Source organism: Salmo salar, chromosome 10 (genome assembly GCF_965601325.2).
Source record: "Salmo salar chromosome 10, fSalSal1, whole genome shotgun sequence".
In the NCBI taxonomy this organism is placed as follows: Eukaryota; Metazoa; Chordata; class Actinopteri; order Salmoniformes; family Salmonidae; genus Salmo; species Salmo salar.
The window spans coordinates 93,553,147-93,580,048 of record NC_138300.1 but is presented as its reverse complement, the minus strand read 5'-3'; the positions used below and the strand labels follow the sequence as shown (position 1 = coordinate 93,580,048).

Below are 26,902 nucleotides of genomic sequence, written 5' to 3'. Positions count from 1 at the left end.
AGCAATGTGATCAGATGGATGAATTTACAACCCACATTCTCAAGGGTGTTTTGGAAGAACTCTTTAGTGGTAGGCAGTATCAAATGGGGGCTGCCCCTGGGTAAGAACCAAGCACACTGACAAAAAGTATCTCTGGATGCACAACATATTAGTGTTTTGCAACAAGTCTGCCACCAACACAGTGTCCCACCGAGATATGAGTCTATACTCACTGCTGTCAACATGTTAAGAGGTTGTATGTTTAACATGGCCTTGCTTGGTCAACTATGATAGTGTATAATGATCTGATATCTCCTGTGATATGTATTTGACATACTCTCTTCCAATTTGGGAATTTATAGATTTTTCCTCAGATCAAACCTCAGATCAAACCTTTAGCCTTCTCTTGTTGAATATATGTCTGAAGGCTAGCTTGGGAAAATGTGATGTGCACTTGCGGCTATTTGTAGGCCTGCTATAAATAGGGTCCTGATGGCACCACAAGCACGCCTATGATTGACAATTGCATTCAGAGTTTTGCTGCTGGGAATCAGGCTCCAAAGGACACTGAAAAGCCTATAAATGGTAAGTTCACAATATTACACACTTTTCTTTCAACCAAGAAGTGTTTGAGTTCAATGTTAACCTCTGAATTGTAAAATTATGTCTAAGGATTATGTTTGACTCCTAAAAACCCTTGTAGAGCCTGATAGCAGTTCCTATTTATAACATTCTCCATTGCAACTGCTTAGCTTGGTCAAAGGAAAGCAGTTACCACTGTCTGAATTATAGTTTAGTTTAATAATTGTTACATTGCTTGAGAAAGGTGCATAGATGTTATTTTTTATTCAAGGATCTATTTGAGTTGTTGAAAGGTTTCCCAAAGACTAATCTAGATCAAATTGTTACAGTATTCACAGCTGTTTTCTCCTTTCTTTTCCAGCAACTCTTACATTGGTAAGACACTGCAACTTGAAACTGGGGCTTTGATCCATGCCAAGCTGAGCTTTTTTTACTCAAGGACCAGTCTTCTGTAGTAGACACTTTTCCTTTATATTTGTGGGAATATCTGTTGAGTGGACAATGACTTCCAGAAGACCAATGACCCGTTCTTACTCTGGCAATGGGAGGTCCGGCGGCAGCTACAATGAGGAGGAGGTCAGCTCTTCGAATGGCCGCTTGGAGAGCTGCAACTACCTCTCCAATGTCCGGCCTGAAAACAGGTAGATGACCTCTTCTTCCTTGTTTCATTACGACTCTAGGCATTTCAGTGTGACTCTGTCCACCACACACATTCATTAGATATTTTGGCCGTCTCAACATATCTGTGGAGCCTTTTCTAGTCCAAAATGCAAATGTTACATGGCAAGTAATAACCATGCAACAGTATTTCAGTATTCTAAAGAAAAGCACAGCTCTTAGAATACCGGTAAGTATTCTCCATTTGTAGCCTACTTTATAAATACAAATGAGTCCCATGTAAAATAATCTAAGACACAAAACCACCAATATGACTGATGGGATGCCTTTATTTGCCTCCTCTATGAATAGCTACTCAAGGTGTTCTCAAATCAGGTCAACGAGGTAATGCATTCTTTCTAACATTTTAACCACCCTTCCCGGTTACACCCAAGAGTGAAAGAGCAAATCTACACCTGTTTTTAACAATGCTGTAAGTGAATATGTTATATTGACTTCTTTGATGTTATTGGACATCAACGTTGATATACAATTTCATTCATACAAAGTTATATATATATATTTTCAACAACATTATAGGCACTGTTTCCATGTCACTTTCTCAACTGCTAAGAAATGTAAAATATTTGAGAGAGCAATCTCAATCTTCCTTCACAATCAGTAATGATCATGAACGGCATTCTTCCCCTCCCTGGAATAAACAACACACTGTGCAAAGATGTCTATTCTATGTCTATTCCACATTGTTTCAGCGTAATTTAGTAAAAATGATGTGAAAACAACGTTGATTCAACCACTATGTGCCCAGTGGGAAGTGTAAAATGAATAATGGTTGGCTAAAAGATCCTTGAAATATTGGCTTTCTCATTGGAAAGTACTTCAGCACATGCCCTGAAGAACAGACACTAAAGCTAAAGCTCCCTTTCTGTCTCCAGGAGTACATTGTTTGGTGTGATGGCTCAGCTGACTGAGGACACCCAGCCTGTATTTGAGACCACCTTAAAATCCAAGGCCGTGTCAGAGAACTGTAATGTGAAGTTGACATGTGTGGTTACAGGTAGGCCTACACTAAACAACCTCCCTCAGAGTTGACCTACTTACTTGCATTTGTGTATGTGTGTTGGAATGCTTTAGATAGTTATGAGTAGGCGATGGTATTAGTCATTCTGTTGTTAGTTTGAAATCAAAGCAGAGAAACAAACCTACTTCTGAACAGCAATGCAAACATGAATTGAGAAGGGCAATGCATATATAAACGTCAATTGAAGACAATGAAAAGAGAAAAGTTACTTTAAAATGCTTATGACTGCTTATTCTTATGTTTTATTCTATAGCTTATTCATTAGCGCGAAAATAAAATAAAACTGTTCAAAAGTAAAGGCAGCTGATACTAAATTAGCAATGGTATAATGTTGGCGCAGAGAGGCAAGACATAAATAGGATTAAAAATCTAAGCATGTTTTGCTATTTCCTTCCCCCCGGCATCTGAGTTGGCCCCTTCTCAACCACAGCAGTAGAACTTGTGGCTTTGCACACTGCCATGACGTAGCAGTCTGAAACAGGTCTTGGTTCTTGATACAATTTCCTTTCAAAGCTTTCTGTTCCTTTTGTTTTATTGCTGATTAATTAATTCATAAGATGCATGAAAAAACAACTAATGGCTACTGTGTTCATACCTCGATGGTAACCTGGAAATTAAAATAATGATCATACGGGGCATAATCTTAATGAGAGACAAAACATGAAACTATATCTAATAAAAAAAATGTTTTTTGGAGTATTTAACCAGGTTATTATTTTACACTGTATGTCTGTGATGTACAGTTGAAGTCGGAAGTTTACATACACTTAGTTTGGAGTCATTAAAACTTGTTTTTCAACCACTCCACAAATTTCTTGATAACAAACTATAGTTTTGGCAAGTCGGTTAGGACATCTACTTTGTGCATGACACAAGTCATTTTTCAAACAATTGTTTACAGACAGATTATTTCACTTATAACTCACTGTATTATAATTCCAGTGGGTCAGAATTTTACATACACTAAGTTGACTGTGCCATTAAACAGCTTGGAAAAATCCAGAAAATGATGTCATGGCTTTAGAAGCTTCTGAGACTAATTTACTTCATTTGAGTCAATTGGAAGGTGTATCTGTGGTTGTATTTCAAGGCATACCTTCAAACTCAGTGCCTCTTTGCTTGACATCAAGGGAAAATCAAAAGAAGTCAGCCAAGACCTCAGAAAAAGAATTGTAGACCTCCACAAGTCTGGTTCATCCTTTGGAGCAATTTCCAAACGCCTAAAGGTACCATGTTCATCTGTACAAACAATAGTACGCAAGTATGGGACCACGCAGCCGTCATACCGCTCAGGAAAGAGACGTGTTCTGTCTCCTAGAGGTTAACGTACTTTGGTGTGAAAAGTGCAAATCAATCCCAGAACAACAGCAAAGGACCTTGTGAAGATGCTGGAGGAAACAGGTACAAAAGTATCTCTATCCACAGTAAAACGAGTCCTATATCGACATAACCTGAAAGGCCTCTTAGCAAGGAAGAAGCCACTGCTCCAAAACCGCCATCAAAAAGCCAGACTACGTTTTGCAACTGCACATGGGGACAAAGATCATACTTTTTGGAGAAGTGTCCTCTGGTCTGATGAAACAAAAATAGAACTGTTTGGCCATAATGACCATTGTTATGTTTTAGGAAAAAGGGGGACGCTTGCAAGCCGAAGAACACCATCCCAACCATGAATCACGGGGGTGGCAGCATCATGTTGTGAGGGTGCTTTGCTGAAGGAGGGACTGGTGCACTTCACAAAATAGATGGAATCACGAGGGAGGAAAATTATGTGGATATATTGAAGCAGCATCTCAAGACATCAGTCAGGAAGTTAAAGCTTGGTCTCAAATGGGTCTTTCAAATGGACAATGACCCCAAGCAAACTTCCAAAATTGTGGCAAAATGGCTTAAGGACAACAAAGTCAAGGTATTGGAGTGGCCATCACAAAACCCTGACCTCAATTCTATAGAAAATGTGTGGGCAGAACTGAAAAAGCGTGTGCGAGCAAGGATGCCTACAAACCTGACTCAGTTGCACCAGCTCTAAGAAGGAATGAGCCATAATTCACCCAACTTATTGTGGGATGCTTGTGTAAGTCTACCCGAAACATTTGACCCAAGTTAAACAATTTAAAGGCAATGCTATCAAATACTAATTGAGTGTATGTAAACTTCTGACCAACTGGGAATGTGATGAAAGAAATAAAAGCTGAAATATATCATTCTCTCTACTTTATTCTGACATTGTCACGCCCTGACCATAGAGAGCCCTTGGTTCTCTATGGTGTAGTAGGTCAGGGCGTGACTAGGGGGGGGATCTAGTATGTCTATTTCTATGTTGGTGCTAATATGGTTCCCAATTAGAGGCAGCTGTTTATCGTTGCCTCTGATTGGGGATCATATTTAGGTAGCTATTTCCCCACCTGTGTTTTGTGGGATATTGATTGATTGTTAGTGTGTTTGGGCACTACGTCCTCACGGTCTTTGTAGGTTTTGTTATTTTGTTTTGTTAGTTTCATTTAAATAAATATGTGGAACTATACTCATGCTGCGCCTTGGTCCGATCATTTTCAAGAACGTGACAGAATATCCCACCAAACCAGGACCAAGCAGCGTGTTCACCAGGTAAAGGAGTTTTGGACATGGGAAGAAGTGATGGGTGGATGCGAAACCCTTCCTTGGCGGCAGACGGAAGTTAATAATGGAGGACAGCGACGACAGCGTCCTGTGCCTGCTCCTCGCACTCGCCCTGAAGAGCATGTCACCAGTCCGGTACAAACTGTGCCGGCCCCACGCATCAGGCCTCCAGTGCGTCTCCCCAGTCCGGTACGTCCTGTGCCTGCTCCTCGCACTCGCCCTGAAGTGCGTGTCCCCAGTCCGGTACGTCCTATGCCTGCTCCTCGCACTCGCCCTGAAGTGCATGTCCCCAGTCCGGTACGTCCTGTGCCTGCTCCTCGCACTCGCCATGAAGTGCGTGTCCCCAGTCCGGTACGTCCTGTGCCTGCTCCTCGCACTCGTCCTGAAGTGCGTGTCACCAGTCCAGTGCCACCTGTACCAGCTCCACGCATCAGGCCTCCAGTGCACTTCCCTAGTTCGGTACGTCTTGTGCCTATTCCCCGCACTCGCCCTGAAGTGCGTGTCACCAATCCGGTGCCACCTGTACCAGCTCCACGCACTAGGCCTCCAGTGCACATTCACAGTCCAGAGCTTCCGGCGACGTTTCCCAGTCCAGAGCTTCCTGCGACGTTTCACAGTCCAGAGCTTCCGGCGATCCGGAACCTCCAGCGACGGTCAACGGTCCGGAACCTCCAGCGACGGTCAACGGTCCGGAACCTCCAGCGACGGTCAACGGTTCGGAACCTCCAGCGACGGTCAACGGTCCGGAGCTTCCAGGCACGGTGTCCAGTCCAGCTCCAAGGCCGGAGCCTTCCTCTGCGCCGATGCCCAGTCCAGGCACGGTGTCCAGTCCTGCTCCATGGCCGGAGCCTTCTTCTGCGCCGGTGCTTAGTCCAGGCACGGCGTCCAGTCCAGCTCCAGGGCGGGAGCCTTCCTCTGCGCCGATGTCCAGGTACGGCATCCAGTCCAGCTCCAGGGCGGGAGCCTTCCTCTGCGCCGGTGCCCAGTCCAGGCACGGCGTCCAGTCCAGCTCCAAGGCCGGAGCCTTCCTCTGCGCCGGTGCCCAGTCCAGGCACGGCACGGCGTCCAACCCAGCTCCAGGGCCGGAGTCCTCCTTTGCGCTGGTGCCCAGTCCAGGCACGGCGGCCAACCCAGCTCCATGGCCGGAGTCTTCCTTTGTGCCGATGCCCAGTCCAGGCATGGCGTTCAGCCCGGCGCGATGGCCGGATCCGGGGTCTGGGCGGGGGCTACGACCTGCACCGGAGCCGCCACCGACACTAATCACCCCCCCCACCCTCCCCATTTGGTTTCAGGTTTTGCGGCCGGAGTCCGCACCTTTGGGGGGGAGTACTGTCACGTCCTGACGTCTTGGTCCGATCATTTTCAAGAACGTGACAGACATTTCACATTCTTAAAATAAAGTGGTGATCCCAACTGACCCAAGACAGGGAATTTTTACTAGGATTAAATGTCAGGAATTGTGAAAAACTGAGTTTAAATATATTTGGCTAAGGTGTATGTGTCACGCCCTGACCTTAGAGCCTTTTTTATTCTCTGTTTTGTTAGGTCAGGGTGTGACTTGGGTGGGCTTATCTAGGTTTCTATTTCTTTGTTGGCCTAGTATGGTTCCCAATCAGAGGCAGCTGTTTATCGTTGTCTTTGATTGGGGATCATACATAGGCAGCTATTTTTCCCACCTGTGATTGTGGGATCTTGTTTGTGTGTAGTTGCTTTCTGCACTGCATATAGCTTTACGTTTGTTGTTGTATTTTGTTGTTTCTTCCGGTGTCATTTTTATTAAAAGAAAAATGTACGCCTACCACTTGGCACCTTGGTCCAGTTCTTCAGACAATCTTAACAGAAGATCCCACCACCAAAGGACCAAACAGCGTGGCCAGGAGGAGCCGACATCCTGGACATGGGAGGATATCCTGGAATGGTAAGGGATCCTGGACGTGGGAAGAGATCCAGGCCGGAAAGGATCGCCTTCCATGGGAGCAGACAGAGGCAGCGAGAGAGGAACGGCGAGGAAAACAGGGATCAAGGAGACAACGGAAGCCCGAGAGGCAGCCTCCCCAAAAAATTTGGGGGGGCACACAGGGTGGCGAGCGGAGCAAAGGTGGGAACAAGAACCAACTCCCTGTAATTACGATGAGGAGTTGGTCACGGTTCAGATACCATGTTTTCCGGTTCTGCGCACCGTGCTTCCAATGCGCACCCTTAGCCCGGTGCGTTCTGTGCCTGCTTTCAGGAGTTGCCGTGCTAAGGTGAGCATCTGTCCAGGACGGATTGTTCCGGCTCAGCGGTCCTGGTCTCCAGTGCGTCTCCTCGGCCCAGGATATCCTGCGCCAGCTTTACGCACGGTATCCCTAGTTCGCCAGCACAACCCAGTGTGACCTGTGCCATCTCCCCACACTTTCCGTGCTACAGGGGGTATTCAGCCAGGATGCGTTGTGCCAGCTCTATGCTCCAGACCTCCAGTCCGCCTCCACGGCCCAGTGTATTCTGCGCCGGCTCTACGCACTATGCCTCCAGTGCGCCTTCACAGCCCAGTGCGTCCTGTGCCAGCTCTCCACACTTACCGAGCTAAAGTGGGTATCCAGCCAGGACGTGTTGTGCCAGCTCCACGCACCCGGCCTCCAGTGCGTCTCTCCAGCCCGGTGCGTCCTGTGCCAGTTCCACGCACTCGGCCTCCAGCGACGGTCCCTTGCCCGTAGCCTCCAGTGATGATCCATGGCCCGAAGCCTCCAGTGATGATCCATGGCACGAAGCCTCCAGTGGTGATCCATGGCCCGAAGCCTCCAGTGATGATCCATGGCACGAAGCCTCCAGTGGTGATCCATGGCCCGAAGCCTCCACTGATGATCTATGGCACGAAGCCTCCAGTGATGATCCATGGCACGAAGCCTGCAGTGATGATCCATGGCCCGAAGCCTCCAGTGGTGATCCATGGCCCGAAGCCTCCAGTGATGATCCATGGCCCGAAGCCTCCAGTGATGATCCATGGCACGAAGCCTCCAGTGACGATCCATGGCCCGAAGCTTCCAGCGACGGTCTGCAATCCAGAGCCTTCAGCAACGGTCTGCAGTCTAGAGCCTCCAGCGACGGTCTGCAGTTACATTTACATTACATTTACGTCATTTAGCAGACGCTCTTATCTAGAGCGACTTACAAATTGGTGTATTCACCTTATGATATCCAGTGGAACAACCACTTTACAATACTACATCTTTATCTTTTTTGGGGGGGAGGGTGGGGGGAGGGATAGAAGGATTACTTAATCCTATCCCAGGTATTCCTTAAAGAGGTGGAGTTTCAGGTGTCTCCGGAAGGTGGAGATTGACTCCGCTGTCCTAGCGTCGTGAGGGAGCTTGTTCCACCATTGGGGTGCCAGAGCAGCGAACAGTTTTGACTGGGCTGAGCGGGAACTGTGCTTCCGCAGAGGTAGGGAGGCGAGCAGGCCAGAGGTGGATGAACGCAGTGCCCTTCTTTGGGTGTAGGGACTGATCAGAGCCTGAAGGTACGGAGGTGCCGTTCCCATTACAGCACCATAGGCAAGCACTATGGTCTTGTAGCAGATGCGAGCTTCAACTGGAAGCCAGTGGAGTGTGCGGAGGAGCGGGGTGACGTGAGAGAACTTGGGAAGGTTGAACACCAGACGGGCTGCGGCGTTCTGGATGAGTTGTAGGGGTTTAATGGCACAGGCAGGGAGCCCCGCCAACATCGAGTTGCAGTAATCCAGACGGGAGATGACAAGTGCCTGGATTAGGACCTGCGCCACTTCCTGTGTGAGGCAGGGTCGTACTCTGCAAATGTTTTAGAGCATGAACCTACAGGATCTGGTCACTGCCTTGATGTTAGCGGAGAACGACAGGGTGTTGTCCAGGGTCACGCCAAGGCTCTTAGCACTCTGGGAGGAGGACACAATGGAGTTGTCAACCGTGATGGCGAGATCATGGAACGGGCAGTCCTTCCCCGGGAGGAAGAGCAGCTCTGTCTTGCCGAGGTTCAGCTTGAGGTGGTGATCCGCCATCCACACTGACATGTCTGCCAGACATGCAGAGATGCGATTCGCCACCTGGTTATCAGAAGGGGGAAAGGAGAAGATTAATTGTGTGTCGTCTGCGTAGCAATGATAGGAGAGACCATGTGAGGTTATGACAGAGCCAAGTGACTTGGTGTATAGCGAGAATAGGAGAGGGCCTAGAACTGAGCCCTGGGGGACACCAGTGGTGAGAGCACGTGGTGCGGAGACGGATTCTCGCCACGCCACCTGGTAGGAGCGACCTGTCAGGTAGGACGCAATCCAAGAGTGAGCCGCGCCGGAGATGCCCAACTCGGAGAGGGTGGAGAGGAGGATCTGATGGTTCACAGTATCAAAGGCAGCAGATAGATCTTCAGCGACGGTCTGCAGTCCAGAGCCTCCAGCGACGGTCGGCAGTCCAGAGCCTCCAGCGACGATCGGCAGTCCAGAGCCTCCAGCGATGGTCGGCAGTTCAGAGCCTCCAGCAGGGGTTCCCAGTCCAGAGCCTCCGGCGACGATCCACGGTCCGGAGTCCCCAGCGACGATCTATGGTCCGGTTCCACGGAAGTGGGGGGAGCCTCAAGCGGAGCGGGGTCTGTGTCCCACACCGGAGCCTCCACCAAGAGGAGATGCCCACCCGGACCCTCCCCTATAGGTTCAGGTTTGCTACCGGATTCCGCACCTTTGGGGGGGGTACTGTCATGCCCTGACCTTAGAGCCTTTTTTATTCTCTATTTTGTTAGGTCAGGGTGTGACTTGGGTGGGCATATCTAGGTTTCTATTTCTTTATTGGCCTAGTATGGTTCCCAATCAGAGGCAGCTGTTTATCGTTGTCTCTGATTGGGGATCAAACTTAGGTAGCCCTTTTTCCCACCTGTGATTGTGGGATCTTGTTTGTGTGTAGTTGCTTTCTGCACTGCATATAGCTTTACGTTCGTTGTTGTATTTTGTTGTTTTTTCCGGTGTCATTTTTATTAAAAGAAAAATGTACGCCTACCACGCTGCACCTTGGTCCAGTTCTTCAGACGATCGTAACAGTATGTAAACTTCCGACTTCAACTGTACCATCTCCATGTGATGTCCACAGGCAACCCAGCCCCAGAACTGACGTGGTACAGAGATGACATGGAGTTGGACCGATACTGCGGTCTTCCAAAATATGAAATTGGCCGCAATGGAAAAATCCACACACTCCAAATTTACAAGTATGTAAGGCAATGAGAATACCATACACAATTTACACCAGATAATAAATGTCACGAAATTCAACAAATACAATTTGGGTTTAGAAGATGTGTATTCTTGTGCTCAATGGTGCCTGCACTGTTCCCAAAATGATTTGAGTCTCTCTTTCCAGCTGCACAGTGGATGATGCAGCCATCTATCAGGCTTCAGCCAGGAACAGCAAAGGCATTGTCTCCTGCTCTGGGGTTCTGGAGGTGGGCACCATGAGCGAGTTCAAGATCCACCAGAGGTTCTTTGGCAAGCTGAAAGAGAAGGCAGAGAACAAGAAGAGGGAGTTGGAAGAGAGCAGGAGAAGGGGCAATGAGAATCTCCAGAAGGAGCCTCAGGAACAGAAGCCTCTCCAGAACAGCCCGATCGCCCCTCAGAGGAAGCGCCGGACCCCAAGTGCCCAGTCTTCACCACCGGATGGGGAGGAGAACACAGTCAGCCAGGGAGCAGCGGCTGTAGAACCTAATGGGGCTAGTGCTGAAGTCAGTGAACCGGCCCCAGTGACGACTACAGAGAATGGGAGCAAGACTCCCAACAATGACTTTGACATTGTGGAGATTGTCACCACCAAGCCCCCAACCACAGAAATCTTTGCCAAAAAGAAGATGAAGATCTCAAATGGTATAGATTCTGGGGTTGTCAGCAGTAACAGTAGTCATACAGGACCGGGCATCAGTGAAAATGCATATGATGGAGGAATAAGTTTGGCTCAATTTCTGTCAGAAACCCTTAATTCACAGACTGCTGAAGAAAAGAAGACCCCTGCACGAGTGGAGGAAACTGTGGCAGTGGATGCAATGGATAGTACTACTACAGATCCTAAAACAAATGCAGAAAAACAGAAAGAAAGAGAGGAGAAGGGGAGAGAGAGAGCAGAAAGAGGAAGGGCGGAGAGAGAGAGGATGCTTGGAGAAGAACAGGAAAGAGAGAAAATGTCAATTGAGAGAGAAAAACAAAGAGAGGCAGAGCAGTTGCAAAGGACAACAGGACATAACAACACTGCCTCAGAGGTCAGAATGGAGGCTAAGACGCATGTCCATAAGGAGGGAGATCCTCAAGATTACCACCACATTCAGGAAACTCTTTCCAATGTGCTCCACTCAGTCAAATACTTTTTCTTTGGTAAGAGTAAGAAGGATTATGCTTCTTCTGATCATAATGTGAAAGGTCAGGAGAGGGACAGAGGTCATCCAGTTGCCCCAACACAGCCGTACTCTAGCCCTCCCCATCCACAGGAGCCAGATGGTCACCCAGAGGTGTATAAAACTGCCACAGAGGAGACAGTGCCCATGGCTGTAGTAGCACCAAAAACGAATGTACCACACAAGCAGCTAGCGTCATTTGAGAGGTTGAACCCAGCTGAACACAAGCATGGATTTACTGTTTCACACTCAGAAGAACTCCCGCCAGCTCCCAGAAGAGCACCAGAGAGTGTGCCTGATTCACTGGAGCATGTTGAGCAGAAGGAGGTACGTCCGGAGGTGATGATCAGCAACAGTACAGAGACAGTGCCCACATCTGGCCTTCCAGCCCTCAGTGAGGTAAGTACCTTGTTGCTTCTGAGATCAACTTGACCGCTCAGTCTCAGTCTCACACTGCAGTAGGCCGGGTTATTTATAGATTGTACATTTGTGCAACAAGACTTGAATCTAACCACACCAGGCCAACAGCCAAAACTGTACAAATGATTAAGCCACAGCAAATAGACAGATATTTCCCAGAGTCCAGACTACGGAGAACATGGTGGATGCAGATGAATGGTATCAGACTATGGGTTTGTTAGTTGTTCTGTGTTTGTAGGCACCACCTATGCTCTGGAGCAGACAGAACACACTAGCCCATTTAGGAAACTATCAGCACCAGTCATCCAGGCTCTGTTACACCATCTACACTGTTGAGAGTGTAAGTTTCAGTGTATTAGTATCACTCGAGAGCTACACCTCGCACAATGTAGGGAGGGAAACAAGGAACTTGCCTACATGAACATGTCAACTTGTATAAAAGAATGAGACTGTTGGGGCAGTCTGCTCTTGACTAATACAAATAATTCTCAGGGAGATTGGATGAGGTGATGAAAAAATGTGTCTTTACAAAAACTATAAATTGCACTGATGAAACAAATGTTGTAATTCTCTGTGCACTCTTTCCACTGGGCTTTAATGGTAATCCACTTGTCAAAATTGGACCGACATGCCAAAGATGGCTGAGCGTGTAGACACAGGGCATCAGGGTCTTGTGGTCTCTGAGGCAGGCCCTGGCATGAGAGTAGGACCTCTTCACATTGGACACATTGGACACATAAAACTCTGTATCTTCTGTAATGGAGGAAGCCTCTCCATACGTAGAGTGACTGGGCACTGGTGCTTCTATCTCCCTGTCAAACTCTCAGGGTTGTATTAGCTTTCGTTTGCATGTACTGAAGACAATACGATAAGCCTTCCATTTTGTTGTCACCATGAAATAGGATTACATTTCAACAATGAGCTCTGCTGGATGATGTAATGGTTGTTTGATTGTAATCCTGCCCAGATGACTTACTGACACTATTCAGTTCCATGTTATACTGTAGACTATGTAACAGTATGGCTCATCATGGATTAACTTCACTGGCAAACAAATATGGTTTTATTTCATGGATTTACTTCCCTTCTAGTTGAAATGCTGAAAGATTGTGTCAGTAATGCAACTAGAATCCACATCTCGCTCAATGCCAGTGACACATGATGACACAGATTCTATTAGTCCCCTATGGTGCTAATTTCATTAACCTCCAAGTCTTCTGTCCAGTGTGTTTGTATTGGATTATAGAACATGTGCAGTAAGGGGAGCTGCTCTCCACTCTTAACACACACTTACACCTGGCAAGCAGTGGTTTTGTGAACAGGTTTCTCCATAATGTGGAACTGCAACTCCCCTTTTCTGTTGTGGCGAGTTAATGTTAGATGTTGGAGCAAATCAGTTGGAGGAACTCATAACATTCGCAGAACTTGTGCTTGCGCACAAGAGTGAAACTTCAGTGAAATAAAGAGGCCTAGTTCTTGCCAGAGCTCCATTTTTAGATTGAACGTGACACCAGTTCCTCTCCATAAGCCACAACTTCTATTTTATGGGCTCTCCTGTTCTAACATGTTGTCATGGAACTTCAGGTGGCTTGTTTCTGTCAGGAACACATGAAAGTGATTTATCATTAATGACTTAAGAAAACAAATGACCTAAGAACAAAGTCAGGGGAAGTTGTAGATAGGACTGACATAGATTCCTCAAAATGATAAATGTTATTATTCAGTGTAAACTACATAGTGCCCTTCAAACAAACCTGTAATCCAGGAAAAAGATTGCATCAAAATATAATTTTTGAATTGTCTGAAACATTTGTTTGAATTAAGATGGAAATTGCTTTTGCCTCAGGCATTGATACTTTTATTAGGTTCAGTTTTTCAAAACAGGAAATATGTTGACACAAATATAATTTATGACTTTTAAGTTAAAGTCACGTAGGTGTTGTCCCTATTTCCCCAAAGACAACTGAATTTTCTGAGCATGTGCTGGGCAACAGTAAATTACTTTGCGCATGAGCCACTTGAGCTGGGATCAGTTTATGGTCCCTTGCCAACAGACAGCACTCATTCATTCAGCTCACTAGCTCATTGTGTAAATAACACACCTGTTAAAGGACTGGGGAAATCCCCAATTTCAACACAACCGGTCCCTTCTCAGGATACTTTAACCTGCCTGACAGGTAAACACCTCAATTATCATAACACAATGGTCTCCCTTCAAATACATTACTGCAAAATAGAAAAGCATGAAACAGAACAAAATATAAGAATGCTTGAATTTATTGCATCTTTGTATCATCAAATCATATGATTATTTTGTTGATTATACTGCCATATTTAATACAGTAGCAGTAGTTTGATTACAGGTTGTTTCCTTGTATGGAAAAAAAGGAGCTGTTTAGCTTGTCTTGTGTAGACAAAGCTGTCAGTTTTGAAAAACTCTTTGTATTTGCCAAATCTTTGTTTCAGCTAACCTCTAGCCTACTCAATATGGTAAGGGCGAGTTCATTGAAAACTGAAAGGTTGTTAAAAAAATGATATATTGTCTGTGGTCAAACAAACACCACGTAAACGTCTGCTGATACAACATGTTCACAAAGGTAATACAGTTCCCATATGATGAAAACTCTGATACTGTATAGGGATCTTTAGATGTTCTGGCTTTATATTATATCAGTGGTCATCCTTAAAAGCTAATCTATGATAATGGCACCGGATGGGATGGCTGCCGTTTTACGGGCTCCTAACCAACTGTGCTATTTTGTTAGTTTTTTCGCATTGTTTGTAACTTATTATGTACATAAAGTTGCTGCTACCGTCTCTTATGACCAAAAAGAGCTTCTGGATATCAGAACAGTGATTTCTCACCTCGAACTGGACGAAGATATTTTCTTTAACGAGTCCGATGCAAAGGATATACTGCTTTCCGGAGAACAGGTCCACATCCCGTCATTCGTGTGAAGAAAAGGCGGAGATACTGAGGGAGAAGGTCTGGATGCCTTGTTAGGATTCGTAGGCGAGTGAGTAAATCGGCATACCATTGGTTCTATTGGCCAATGTGCAATCAATGGAAAACAAACTCGATGATCTACTGTCGAGAATATCCTACCAACGGGACGTTAAGAACTGTAATATCTTATGATTCACCGAGTTGTGGCTGAACGACGACACGGATAATATAGAGCTGGCTGGTTTAACATGTCTAATGTTAAAGAAGTCTTGAAATATTGCTCACCTGAGGTAGAGTACCTCATGATAAGCTGTAGACCACACTATCTATCAAGAGAGTTCTCATCTATGTTATTTGTAGCTGTCTATATACCACCACAAACCGATGCTGGCACTAAGACCGCACTCATTGAACTGTATAAGGCGATAAGCAAACAAGAAAATGCTTATCCAGAAGCGGCGCTCCTAGTGGCCGGGGACTTTAATGCAGGCAAACTTAAATCCGTTTTACTTAATTTCTACCAGCATGTCACATGTGCAACCAGAGAAAAGACAATTCTAGACCACCTTTACTCCACACACAAAGACACATACAAAGCTCGCCCTCCATTTGGCAAATCTGACCATAACTCTATCCTCCTGATTCCTGCTTACAAGCAAAAACTAAAGCAGGAAGTACCAGTGACTCGCTCAATGCGGAAGTGGTCCGATGATGCGGATGCTACACTACCGTACTGTTTTGCTAGCACAGACTGGAATATGTTCCATAATTCATCCATTGGCATTGAGGAGTATACCACCTCAGTCACCGGCTTCATCAATAAGTACATTGAGGACATCGTCCTTACAGTGACCGTGTGTACATATCCCAAACCAGAAACCATGGATTACAGGCAACATCCGCACCGAGCTAAAGGCTAGAGCTGCTGCTTTAAAGGAGCGGGACACTAATCCGGACGCTTATAAGAAATCCCGCTATGCCCTCAGAAGAACCATAAAGCAGGCACAGCGTCAATACAGGACTAAGATTGAATCCTACTACACTGGCTCTGATGTTCATCAGATGTGGCAAGGCTTGCAAACTAAAACGGATTACAAAGGGAAACCCATCCAAATCAAATCAAATCAAATGGTATTGGTCACATACACATGGTTAGCAGATGTTATTGCGAGTGTAGCGAAATGTTTGTGCTTCCAGTTCCGACAGTGCAGCAATATCTAACAAGTCATCTAACAATTCCACAACAACTATCTAAAACACACAAATCTAAATAAAGGAATGGAATAAGAATATATACATATAAATATATGGATGAGCAATGACCAAGTGGCATAGGAAATATGCAATAGATGGTATAAAACAATGGCCGCAAGCTGCCTAATGACGCAAGCCTACCAGATGAGCTAAATGCCTTTTATGCTCGCTTCGAGGCAAGCAACGCTGAAGAATGCATGGAAGCTCCAGCTGTTCCAGACGACTGTGTGATCACGCTCTCCATAGCCGATGTGAGCAAGACCTTTAAACATGTCACTGTTCACAAGACCGCTGGGCCAGACGTATTACCAGGGTGTGTACTCAAAGCATACGTGGACCAACAGGCAAGTGTCTTCACTGACATTTTAAACCTCTCCCTGACCGAGTCTGTAATACCCACATGTTTCAAGTCGACCACCACAGTCCCTGTGCCCAAGAATGTGAAGGTAACCTGCCTAAATGACTACCCCCTGTAGCACTCACATCGGTAGCCAGGAAGTGCTTTGAAAGGCTGGTCATGGCTCACATCAACACCATTATCCCGGAAACCCTAGACCCACTCTTATTCGCATACCACCCCAACAGATCCACAGATGACGCAATCTCAATCGCGCTCCATACTGCCCTTTCTCACCTGGACAAAAGGAACACCTATGTGAGAACGCTGTTTGTTGACTACAGCTCAGCGTTCAACACCGTAGACTAAACACTTCCCTCTGCAACTGGATCCTGGACGTTCTGACGGCCGCCCCCAGGTGGTAAGGGTAGGCAACAACACATCTGCCACGCTGATCATCAACACTGGTTCCCCTCAGGGGAGCGTGCTAAACAGTCCCTTCCTGTACTCCCTGTTCACTCACAACTGCGTGGCCAAGCATGACTCCAGCACCATCATTAAGTTTGCTGATGACGCAACAGTGGTAGACCTGATCACTGACAACAATGAGACAGCCTATAGGGAGGAGGTCAGAGACCTGGCAGTGTGGTGCCAGGACAGCAACCTCTCCCTCAATATGAGCAAGACAAAGGAGATGATCGTGGACTACAGGAAAAGGAGGGCCTAACATTGACGAGGCTGTAGTGGAGCGGCTCTAGAGTTTCAAATTCATTGGTGTCCACATCTCCAGCAAACTGTCATGGTCCAAACACATCAAGACAGTCGTGAAAAGGACACGACAACACATTTTCCCCCTCAGAAGACTGAAAATATTTGTCATGGGTCCGCAGATGCTCAGAAAGTTCTACAGCTGCACCGTCGAGAGCATCCTGACAGGTTGCATCACCACCTGGTATGGCAACTGCTCAGCATCTGACCGTAAGGCTCTACAGAAGGTAGTGCGTACGGCCCAGTACATCACTGGGGCCAAGCTTCCTGTCATCCAGGACCTATATACTAGGTGCTGTCAGAGGAAAGCCCAAAAAACGATCAAAGACTCCAGTCACCCAAGTCATAGACTGTTCTCTCTGTTACCGCATGGCAAGCGGTCCCGGAGCATCAAGTATAGGTCCAAAAGGCTCCTTAACAGCTTCTACCCCAAAGCCATGAGACTGCTGAACAATTAATCAAATGGCCAGCTGGACTATTTACATTGACCCCCCGGTACTGGTACCCCCTGTATATCGCCTCGTTGTTGTCATGTAATCTTATTGTGTTACATATAGCAAATATTTTCTTAACTCTATTTCTTGAACTGCATTGTTGGTTAAGGGCTGGTAAGTAAGCATTTCACGGTAAGGTCTTCGGCACATGTGACAAATACAATTTGATTTGATTTGAAATAAAGGGGACCCATAAGCAGACATTGAAAGCTCTTATAATATTCGATGATGACATTTCTCTAAAACAGGCTATAGGCTAAATGTGCACCACCAAGTCAGAACAGAAGGCTAAATTATGAGGGGAAAAGGGACCAAATTATTAGGTTGAGGCACATGGGCTACTAACAGTTTACTACACAACATACACTTAGTATTACTTTCTTAGCTACAATATACATATCTCCCTGACATATTACATAATTTATGCAGCAGCATACAAGACATTTTTCGACTCACCTTGTTGTGCTGTGCTCACTTGAACAGGAAGGTGGCGTGACGGTCCTTCGTAGGAAAATTTTGTCATCAAACTTTGTCATCAAAGTCTGGTATTCTCTATATTTATGGTGCTTTCAAGACAACTGTGAACTCAGAAAAAAACAAGGTTGAATCATGATGTCAGTGATCTTCCGGTCGGAGCTCTAGAAAGAGGCCTGAGTTCCCGACTTGTAATTCCGAGTTGGATGACTGTTCAAAATGTATTTTCCCAGTCAGAGCTCATTTTTTATAAGTTCCCAGTTGTCTTGAACTCACTGAAGTCTGAGATTTCTCAGTTCCGATTTTCCAGTTGTTTTGAACACGGCAGAAGTCATGCTGGATTGACAGCATGGCCAATGTTGAATGTTTATTTTTTTAATCTTGGAAAAGAGACCCTTAAACCCAGACTTGGACCACACACCGACTCCACTGAATAGCAGGCTAGTGATTGCTTTGCAACACTTGCAGTTAACCACTGATTCCTTCCAAACCACTCATTGTTTAATTAGCAATTTCTAACTTGTTGTGTAATGTTCATGTCCAATGGCCGATGAGCACGGATACGTTTTATCTATTATTTCTCTTCATTATTTCTCTTCATATGATAAGGATTGAAAAGGATTTGCCAGTAGATTGTCGACTTGATTCATGATGATGACTGCTAGCTTGCTAGCTAAGATTTTGAAAGTATGATATTGACATGATCAGTCCAATCAAAGCTACGGTAGATATAACGTGATTTGACTTCATTTTATCTGTGGCCAATGACCTTGAGCATTCTTGGATGGGCTCTTCTAATATAACTCAATGGCAGCACCCAAGGGGTTTGAATTGTTGAGCTCTCCCCATACATTTTGCGGTGATGTAGTGTCTCCATGAGTGACAGAACACTGAGCCAATCACGCTACAACTAGAGAACATTACCAACCCCTACATTCCGTATTTTCCGCTGGCTGCCCCACCACCACAGAACGAACTGAGCTACTGTAGGCTGAAACACCAGCATTTTGGAGCTGCCTTTCTCAAGAAAGCAAAAAAGAGACCATGTTTGTATGTGGCTTTATTAACTCAATTATACATTTTTTACATTGTTGCAAACTGATATGTGACACGTATTATTGCCAAAATAACATGTTTAACAGGCAACAAACCAAATACAACAACAAAATGTTTTTTTCTTTTTTTTAGCTAAACAGGTTGGGCTCAAAACAGATGGGGCTCTGCCCCACCTGCCCTGAATGACGGGTCACCACTGTGTTGTTCAGGGATTTCCAAATACCATTTGAGTGTGTTGATGTTTTGTGGTACTAAACAGCTGTGTTTGTTTTTGCCTCAAGGCAACCGTGGACCACACCCAGGCAGACCCTGTCCCCCATGTGGTTGTCTCAGCCCCACATGAGCCAAACATCCAAGTGTTTTCTTCCAGGACTGATCAGGTGACAAGACGTGATGCCAAAACTGAAGATTTACACAAACAGGGTCCATCTGACACTCCATGGAGCCCAGACCCCAGCAGTGGAGCAGGTTCCCATATGTCAAACCGCACTAGTGTGGGTGAAAGCGGGAATGCTCCTAACAATAATGTCTCACCCACAGTCAACCTCGGCCTGATGACAGTAACCACAGAAAGTGAGAAAGAGAAGGTAATGCATGTGGATGAGAAGGGCATTGGAAGTGTCTATGAGACACAAGAGAAATGTTCTTGTGCTTTTGAGGAGAAAGGAGAGAAAGGTGATGTCAAAGTAGAGAATCAACCATGTCCCACTTTAAATGTGAGTGTTTTAGAGGAGAGTAGAGAGAAGATACATAACAAGGAGATCCATTTCAAAAGTTTTCTCCCAGAGAGTTCAGAGAATGATGGTCAAAATACACCAGAGGAATGCCCTCCTGTGGCAGGGGGGGACCAATATCTCAACATAAAAGAGAATTCTACCTTAGCTTTGGAGGAAAGTCTTGAAAGTGCCTTAAAAGTGGAATATACTCCTGCTTTGGAGAAAAGTTTTGTGGACAGTTCATTTGGCAACCTGAAGATACAAGAACAGGTGGCACCTATTGTGCAGAAAACGTCTGAGCAAAAGGATGTGAACTTAGCGAGAAACGAAGTGCCGACCCGCACTATTGAGAGACATGTTGAAACAGAAGAAAATGTGACTGAAGTAAAGGTGGAAGTGCTGGGTGAATCTAAGATCCACTCAGAGACCCAGCCAGTGAAAGGCTCTGTCATTGTGTCCCCTGAGCCACCAGTGTCAGCATCAGTTACCAGTCCAGAGGCTAATTCCACTCATCTGGGTGGATACTTTGGAAATGTCCCAGAGATTAGAATGGTAGATTCTGCTCTTAGAATCCCAGAAATCAAAATAGTTGTGCCAGAACAACAGATAAAAGAAGAGCAAATTATTATACCAAATATAGATATTATGGAAGCAGAAGTCAAAGAGCCTACACAGCCATTGATACATATTACACCCAATGAACATACATCAGAGACAGACATTTTCCAAAAGGAAGATGCAAATGATGTGTCAGGCATAATGATAGCAGAAAATAGCTCAGCTTTTACCCCAGTGGTTATAGATGTGACACCCACTCAAGAAAGTATGTGGAATGATGAAATCATCCGACCAACAGAGAAATTGCAGGAAGTTCCACAACCAGTTGAAGAGGCAAAAACACCTACGGCAGAGCAGTCAACTACCATAACGAATCAGTGGCTCACAAAGACGTTAATTCCTACAATAAATGTTTCCTATACTGATGACAGTAAACTCAGGAAAATAGATCATGAACATGCACATGTCAAGCCCCCCGTCTTAGATAGAGGAAAGCCAAAGGAAGCACCCAGTGTGCCTCTGTGTGTGGTCCCTCCTATTTCTGAAAGCAATGAGCTTCCTAAAAATGAGAATAAAGAATCAGAATCATTGGCGGATATGCTCAGGGGGGTCAAGAGTGATTTTGAAAATGTTACTTCCTATGAGTCTGACAAACCCCATAGTGATCCACAGAAACAGACTACAGAAACAAAGGAACAGAGTATGATAGACAACATCCCCTCTGTGTCATATAAAGCCTTAATGCCAACAGCAGTAACAACAATGCAAAAAGCTGTGGACATCAGTTTTACTGAAACTGAAAAAGTAAAACCACTCAAAGAGTCAAGGATAGAGTCTTACATCATTGGCGATGAACCAAGAGAAAGAAACCCTATTGAAAGGCTTGCTGTCAAACCCCCAACACCCCCCAGAAGTCCCAGCAGTCTCCGCAGGCTCACGTCAAGGACTCCCCCTGCCATTACTGTGGATGACCCTCCTAACAGTGAGAAGGCAGTATCGGAGCAGAGTGGTGGAGACACCCCAACGTCCTCCCTGTCCTGTGAGAGCAGCCCCAGGCTGAAAAGAAGGGACAGTCTGACCCTCATCCGCTCTGCCACGCCCGAAGAGCTGGCCTCTGGAGCTCGCCGCAAGATCTTCATCCCCAGGGAGGGAGAAGGGGTTGGGGTAGTGGTGGCGCTGGGTGTGGGTGGTAGTCCGCTGGACACCCAGGTCAAGAAGGAGGCTCCATATATGTCACCCAGTCAGGCTCGCAGGGCAGCGTTCCTGCAGGCCCCAGCAGGCTCACAGACCCCACCGCTGGAGAGACGTTCCCCTCTTCTGAGCCGTAGGAAGGCCACCCTGGAGGTGCCCAAAGTTGTGGAAGAGATCAGCACTGAGGAGCCAGAGAGCCCCAAGACTGAGGTCAAACCTCCTGAGAAGGAGAAGCAGAACCCCTTCAAAGGTAAAACAATAAAATAGGAAAAGTAGGAGATTCTGTTTGTTTTTAAATTAGTTAGTTGTTTTACATTAACCCAATATTGTTGTTTTGCTCATCTCTTGGTGTTGGTAACTCAGGGACTGTACAGTAGACATGTGTCTCCTATCAGGGTGGGCTGATCAGGAAGCTACCACTGGAGGAAGTGAAAACATTAGAGAGTGTCATGTACAGTATATCTTTACCTTGTTGTCCCCCTCCCTCTCCCACCAGCTCCTCAGGTTATCCGTAAGATCAGGGGAGAGCCTTTCCCAGATGCCTCAGGACACTTGAAGCTCTGGTGCCAGTTCTTCAACGTGCTCAGTGACTCCACCATCAAGTGGTACAGGGACGAGGAAGAGATAGTAGAGGTGAAAAGAAGGTAAATCTCTAGGCAATCTCCCATCCCAGAGTTAGCAGTATCTGCTTGCAATACAATCTAGTGGTGAAATCTCATTTATACTTAAACCTGATCAAAGCCATTATGTAGTTACAGTGTTAGACACCAGCCCTCTGAAAACAGTTGCTTGTACAGTGATACAGTAAACATTCATTAATAGCTCAATAGACTGGTTAATCTGGGCCGTATGCTATATATGAAGAACTAATGTTGTGAAGATGAACAGCCTTTAATTATACCAGCGTGGCCATCACACAGTCATGCCATTCTCTCATTCTCACTCGGAGAGGTATCCAGCTCATGTGACCAGGGAGTCCACCCAGCTCTGAGCCTTACTGTGACGCAAGGTGAATATTTGGCCAGACACAGCCACTGTAAACTGAGACACTATATTTCGCAATCACCAGGGAACATTAAAGTCTAGATCTGTGCTATTGGCTGCTGGGTCAGCAAAATCTCACCTCGCCAAGCACAGCACACAGCACTACTGTCTGTCTCAGTCTCACAGTGACCTCTTGTGGAGGTGAATACGATATTGAATATGCCGTGAGCGTATGCCTTGTGTCACATCAACCTGTTTATCTTCCTTTATTTCCCAGTGGAGGAGATGAAAGCCAAGTGGCGCTGGCCATCATCCAGACATCCAGTCGAGATTGTGGGGTGTATGGCTGCTCAATCAAGAACGAATTTGGGACAGATTCCACCGACTTTCTTCTCAGCGTAGACCGTAAGTGATGTCAACTGAACATAATTTTGAAATCACACAATATTATTTCAACAATTGTTTCCATGAGTTACCATTTGTTATTGTTTTCTCTTCTTCTGCAGTACTTTCAGAGTACTTCCTGCGGGAGGATTTAGAAGGTAAGCCTCACAGGCACTGAGAGGTTTATACAGTAATAACTTCTATTTGCCTGCTGTATTGTTGAATACCTTATGGCAATTATTCTAACAGTGTTACTACTCCTGTGGAGAGCTTCTGACATTCATATTGTGTTCTTTACAGTTGGAGAAGAGATGGAAATGACTCCAATGCTATTCACCAAAGGCCTAGCAGACCCGGGCTACTGGGGGGAGAAGTTCTTTGGGCGCATCATGACACAGGAGGCCCACCTGGGAGAGGGCTGTGCACACAAGGCCTGCAGGGCGAAGGTTATCTATGGCCTAGACCCTGTGTTTGAGTCCGGAACCACCTGTATCATTAAATTACAAAGCCCCATCGCCTATGGGACCAAACAGGAGAGCAACCTTGCAGAGAGAAACATGGAAATTACTAAGCAAGTGAGTCTTATTGTACATGTATGTACGGTACATTTCATTACAAGAACAGCTCTCCTATAGAGTTATGTATTGCTCCGACTCTGCATTTCTGTGTCAAGCTTGAAAAAATGTACAGAAATGGTCAGCTGTTGTTTGGTATTGCAACAGGAAGTAATCTGTACTGGGTCGTATTTATTAGGCACAAAACAGAAGACAATGGACTGAAACAGGGAGGGAAGGGACTACCTGAACTTTAGTTTTCCATTGCAAAACATTTTGCTACGGTGTGCCTTAATGAATATGACCCTGGTCTTGTGGTGTTATCGAATAATAGCATTCAGGTACTAAGTCAGAGACTGAGTCCAGGGTTCATACCAATGCATAACCGGCGTTGATTAGTGTAACAATTGAATTGAAGAGCCTCAGTGTAGAGAAAACGCATATGGCATATCTTTACATTTTGTCTCACCAGGAGTGCAAAATCCAAAACACAGTTCGAGAGTATTGCAAAATCTTTGCAGCTGAGGCGAGGGTGATTGAAAACTTTGGCTTTTCACTGGAGTAAGTAATATAATGACTGCAATGTATATTTTGATCATTTTGATCACATGTTTTTTATGAATACACTTATCAATGATCATTATCAATACACAATAGTATGAGTAAATTGAGGACAAAAAACAGCTGAGTATGATTATGTAATTCTTTCCCTGCACGTGCCAACACCTTTGTTTTGCTGCATCTTTACACAGAGTGAGCCCTCTCTATCTGGTGTACCGCCCTGCCAACTCTGTCCCTTACGCCACTGTGGAGGCTGACCTGAAGGGCATCTTCCTTAAGTACTGTATGATGGATGCCAAAGGCAGGCTGATCACCAGAGCCACCTCAGAGGTGGAAATGAAATGCTGCTCCTTCCAGCATTGGATACACCAATGGACAAATGGCAACTTACTGGTTACTGGGCTGGAGGGTAAGAAAGATTAGCAGACAGGGTCATTTTCAAAGGAAAAAGATGAGCAAAGTCAGTTCAAATATCAATATGATCCATGTACTTTGTATCTTTCAGGTGTTGGACCGAAGATCACTAAAATTAGAATCGTCACGAAATCAAAGGGGTTTGTATATCGAAATATCAGAATAATATACCATATTTAGTTTGTCATATGGAAATACCTATTGATGCTATTATTTGAAGTAGGCCTATACTGTGTTAATGTTTTACCAGTTGGTCCAAATCATCTTATCCAACTCTTAGTTATGAAATGACTTCTGCATTGCAGGTATCAAGGCCTTACAGATGATGGTTATCCTAAGGTGTTTGAGCAGTTCCTGACCCAGCATCAGTGTAACTACTACTGTGGGCTCCTCAGCCTGAGAACTCTGAAGCCCATGGACACCCTGCAGCAGCCCCCCAAGATCAAAGGCTCCCGGAGCCCCTTGCTCGGCAGGAAGTTGGGCTCGTCCAGCCCTCAGCACAACAGGAAGTTGGGCTCATCCAGCCCCCAGCTGCAGAGAAAAGGACTGAACAGCCCCTTGACAACCAGAAAGGCCACCTCCAGCCCAAAGGTGCCTAGAAAGACTAGGGAGACAGAAGACAACCAGTCCACAGCCAAACCCAAGGCGGAGGAGAGTCTCAAAGTTGTGGTATGAGGTAGCAACGTCCAAAGGGAATACATATCAAAGCAGCTTCCCTTTTCTTTCACACCAACGTTCAGCTTTTTTATGTTTTCCTGTCACCCATTGCTGTATTTAGTTGGGTTGAAGCTAGGACGACCAGCATGGCCTTGAACAAAATGTTACAGAGCTTGTGCCTGAAAAGTCTTCATCCAAGAAGGAAAGACAAACAGGGAGATGAGTTAAAATCTAGGGAATAGGTCACCCTAGTGGATGTTTATATAACATTACTGTGAATTTCTCAATAACCATCAGTAGTAGTAAGATACTCCCCATTCTCCAGCTTACTGCTGAAACGGTTTAAGTGAGTGGAGGAGGTACAGTACCTTTAAGAAAACTTCCAGCACTAAGGAAATGGGGCACCGTTTTCTCTCACATCCAGTACTGTCCTCTTCAAAAGAAGAGACTTATGAAGTGGTTGAAACAATGGTGCAGGATACAAAGCCGTGGCCATAAGCAGAACTCTAATAGCTTGATGCAGATGCAAGGGTAGTGAAGTGCACCAACTGCATTGTACATCTGGGATGTATATATCTTGGTCATTGAAATTGTTTTTGTTGAACAGTAATTGGATCTTGTTACTGTTGGTCGTATAGCATGCTCTACTTGTTTCTATTATGGCAGTATTATGTCCTTAAACTACGCATTACAGTCTTCCGAAGACTGAACAAAGACAACACTACTATTGCCTCTTCACTGGGAATATGTTTTTGTGCACTTTTTTTGCCAATGTTTTCTTGCCTTTTGAAAACTGCCAGGTTTTTGTAGTTCAGTTCATTTTTGTTGAACTTTGTTCAAATCCTGTAATCTGTTCATTGGAAATGAACATGTTCACATGCTTAAGTCTGAACAGTACAGTACACCGATCCCCTTAACCTGGTTCTTCAAAGGAACAGTACAGTACACCGATCCCCTTAACCTGGTTCTTCAAAGGAACAGTACAGTACACCGATCCCCTTAACCTGGTTCTTCAAAGGAACAGTACAGTACACCGATCCCCTTAACCTGGTTCTTCAAAAGAACAGTACAGTACACCGATCCCCTTAACCTGGTTCTTCAAAGGAACAGTACAGTACACCGCCCCCGGCCAGCGTCGCCCGCCCTTAACCTGGTTCTTCAAAGACGACAGCACGTCCCCACCGGCCAGCGTACAGCCCGATCCCCTTACCTGGTTCTTCAAAGGAACAGTACAGTACACCGATCCCCTTAACCTGGTTCTTCAAAGGATTGGCTCTGACAAAGCCTTGAGTGTTGAAGAGCAATAAGGGGATTACTGAAATAAACGCTTTAACTTTGGAATGCACATGTTTGGTGCCCTTTAAGTGGGTCAACTCACAAGGTGAAAGAATAAGAGCTATAATATCAGAACCATGTAGAAACTGCTTTGGACCTGGCCCATGATCACAGTAAAGCAGTAACTCACCTCCAGCTGACTTTTGTGATTGAAAATGATATGCATTCTCACCATTCACACTTCTGGGGGAGGGGTGGGATGGGGATATTGTCACTAGTTTGCAGCGTACAGTATGTACGTGAGTGAGTGAGTGAGTGAGTGAGTGAGTGAGTGAGTGAGTGAGTGAGTGAGTGAGTGAGTGAGTGAGTGAGTGAGTGAGTGAGTGAGTGAGTGAGTGAGTGAGTGAGTGAGTGAGTGAGTGAGTGAGTGAGTGAGTGAGTGAGTGAGTGAGTGAGTGAGTGAGTGAGTGCAAGAGGGATTAAGAGTGTTTGATATGTTGGCAGAATGCTACTGAAATTAATGTCCCTGACACTGTAATATCTGGTACGTTATGTTGTGATTTTGTAAAATAAAAGTGTACATACAATTCATGTCAAACGT

At 45.5% G+C, this 26,902-nt stretch overlaps 1 protein-coding gene across 1 annotated transcript; it reads left to right on the top strand.

The window, feature by feature from the left end:
- The first annotated feature begins 465 nt into the window (after positions 1-465).
- alpk3a (alpha kinase 3a) lies at positions 466-26,147 on the top strand. The gene is made up of 14 exons (XM_014124830.3): positions 466-564; positions 923-1,202; positions 2,115-2,236; positions 9,970-10,087; positions 10,240-11,656; positions 19,289-21,722; positions 21,969-22,116; positions 22,734-22,861; positions 22,963-22,998; positions 23,141-23,415; positions 23,867-23,955; positions 24,147-24,364; positions 24,461-24,509; positions 24,675-26,147. The coding sequence occupies exons 2-14, from the start codon at positions 1,063-1,065 to the stop codon at positions 25,042-25,044; spliced, it is 5,544 nt and encodes a 1,847-aa protein (XP_013980305.3). The 5' UTR covers positions 466-564; positions 923-1,062; the 3' UTR covers positions 25,045-26,147.
- Positions 26,148-26,902: the final 755 nt, after the last annotated feature.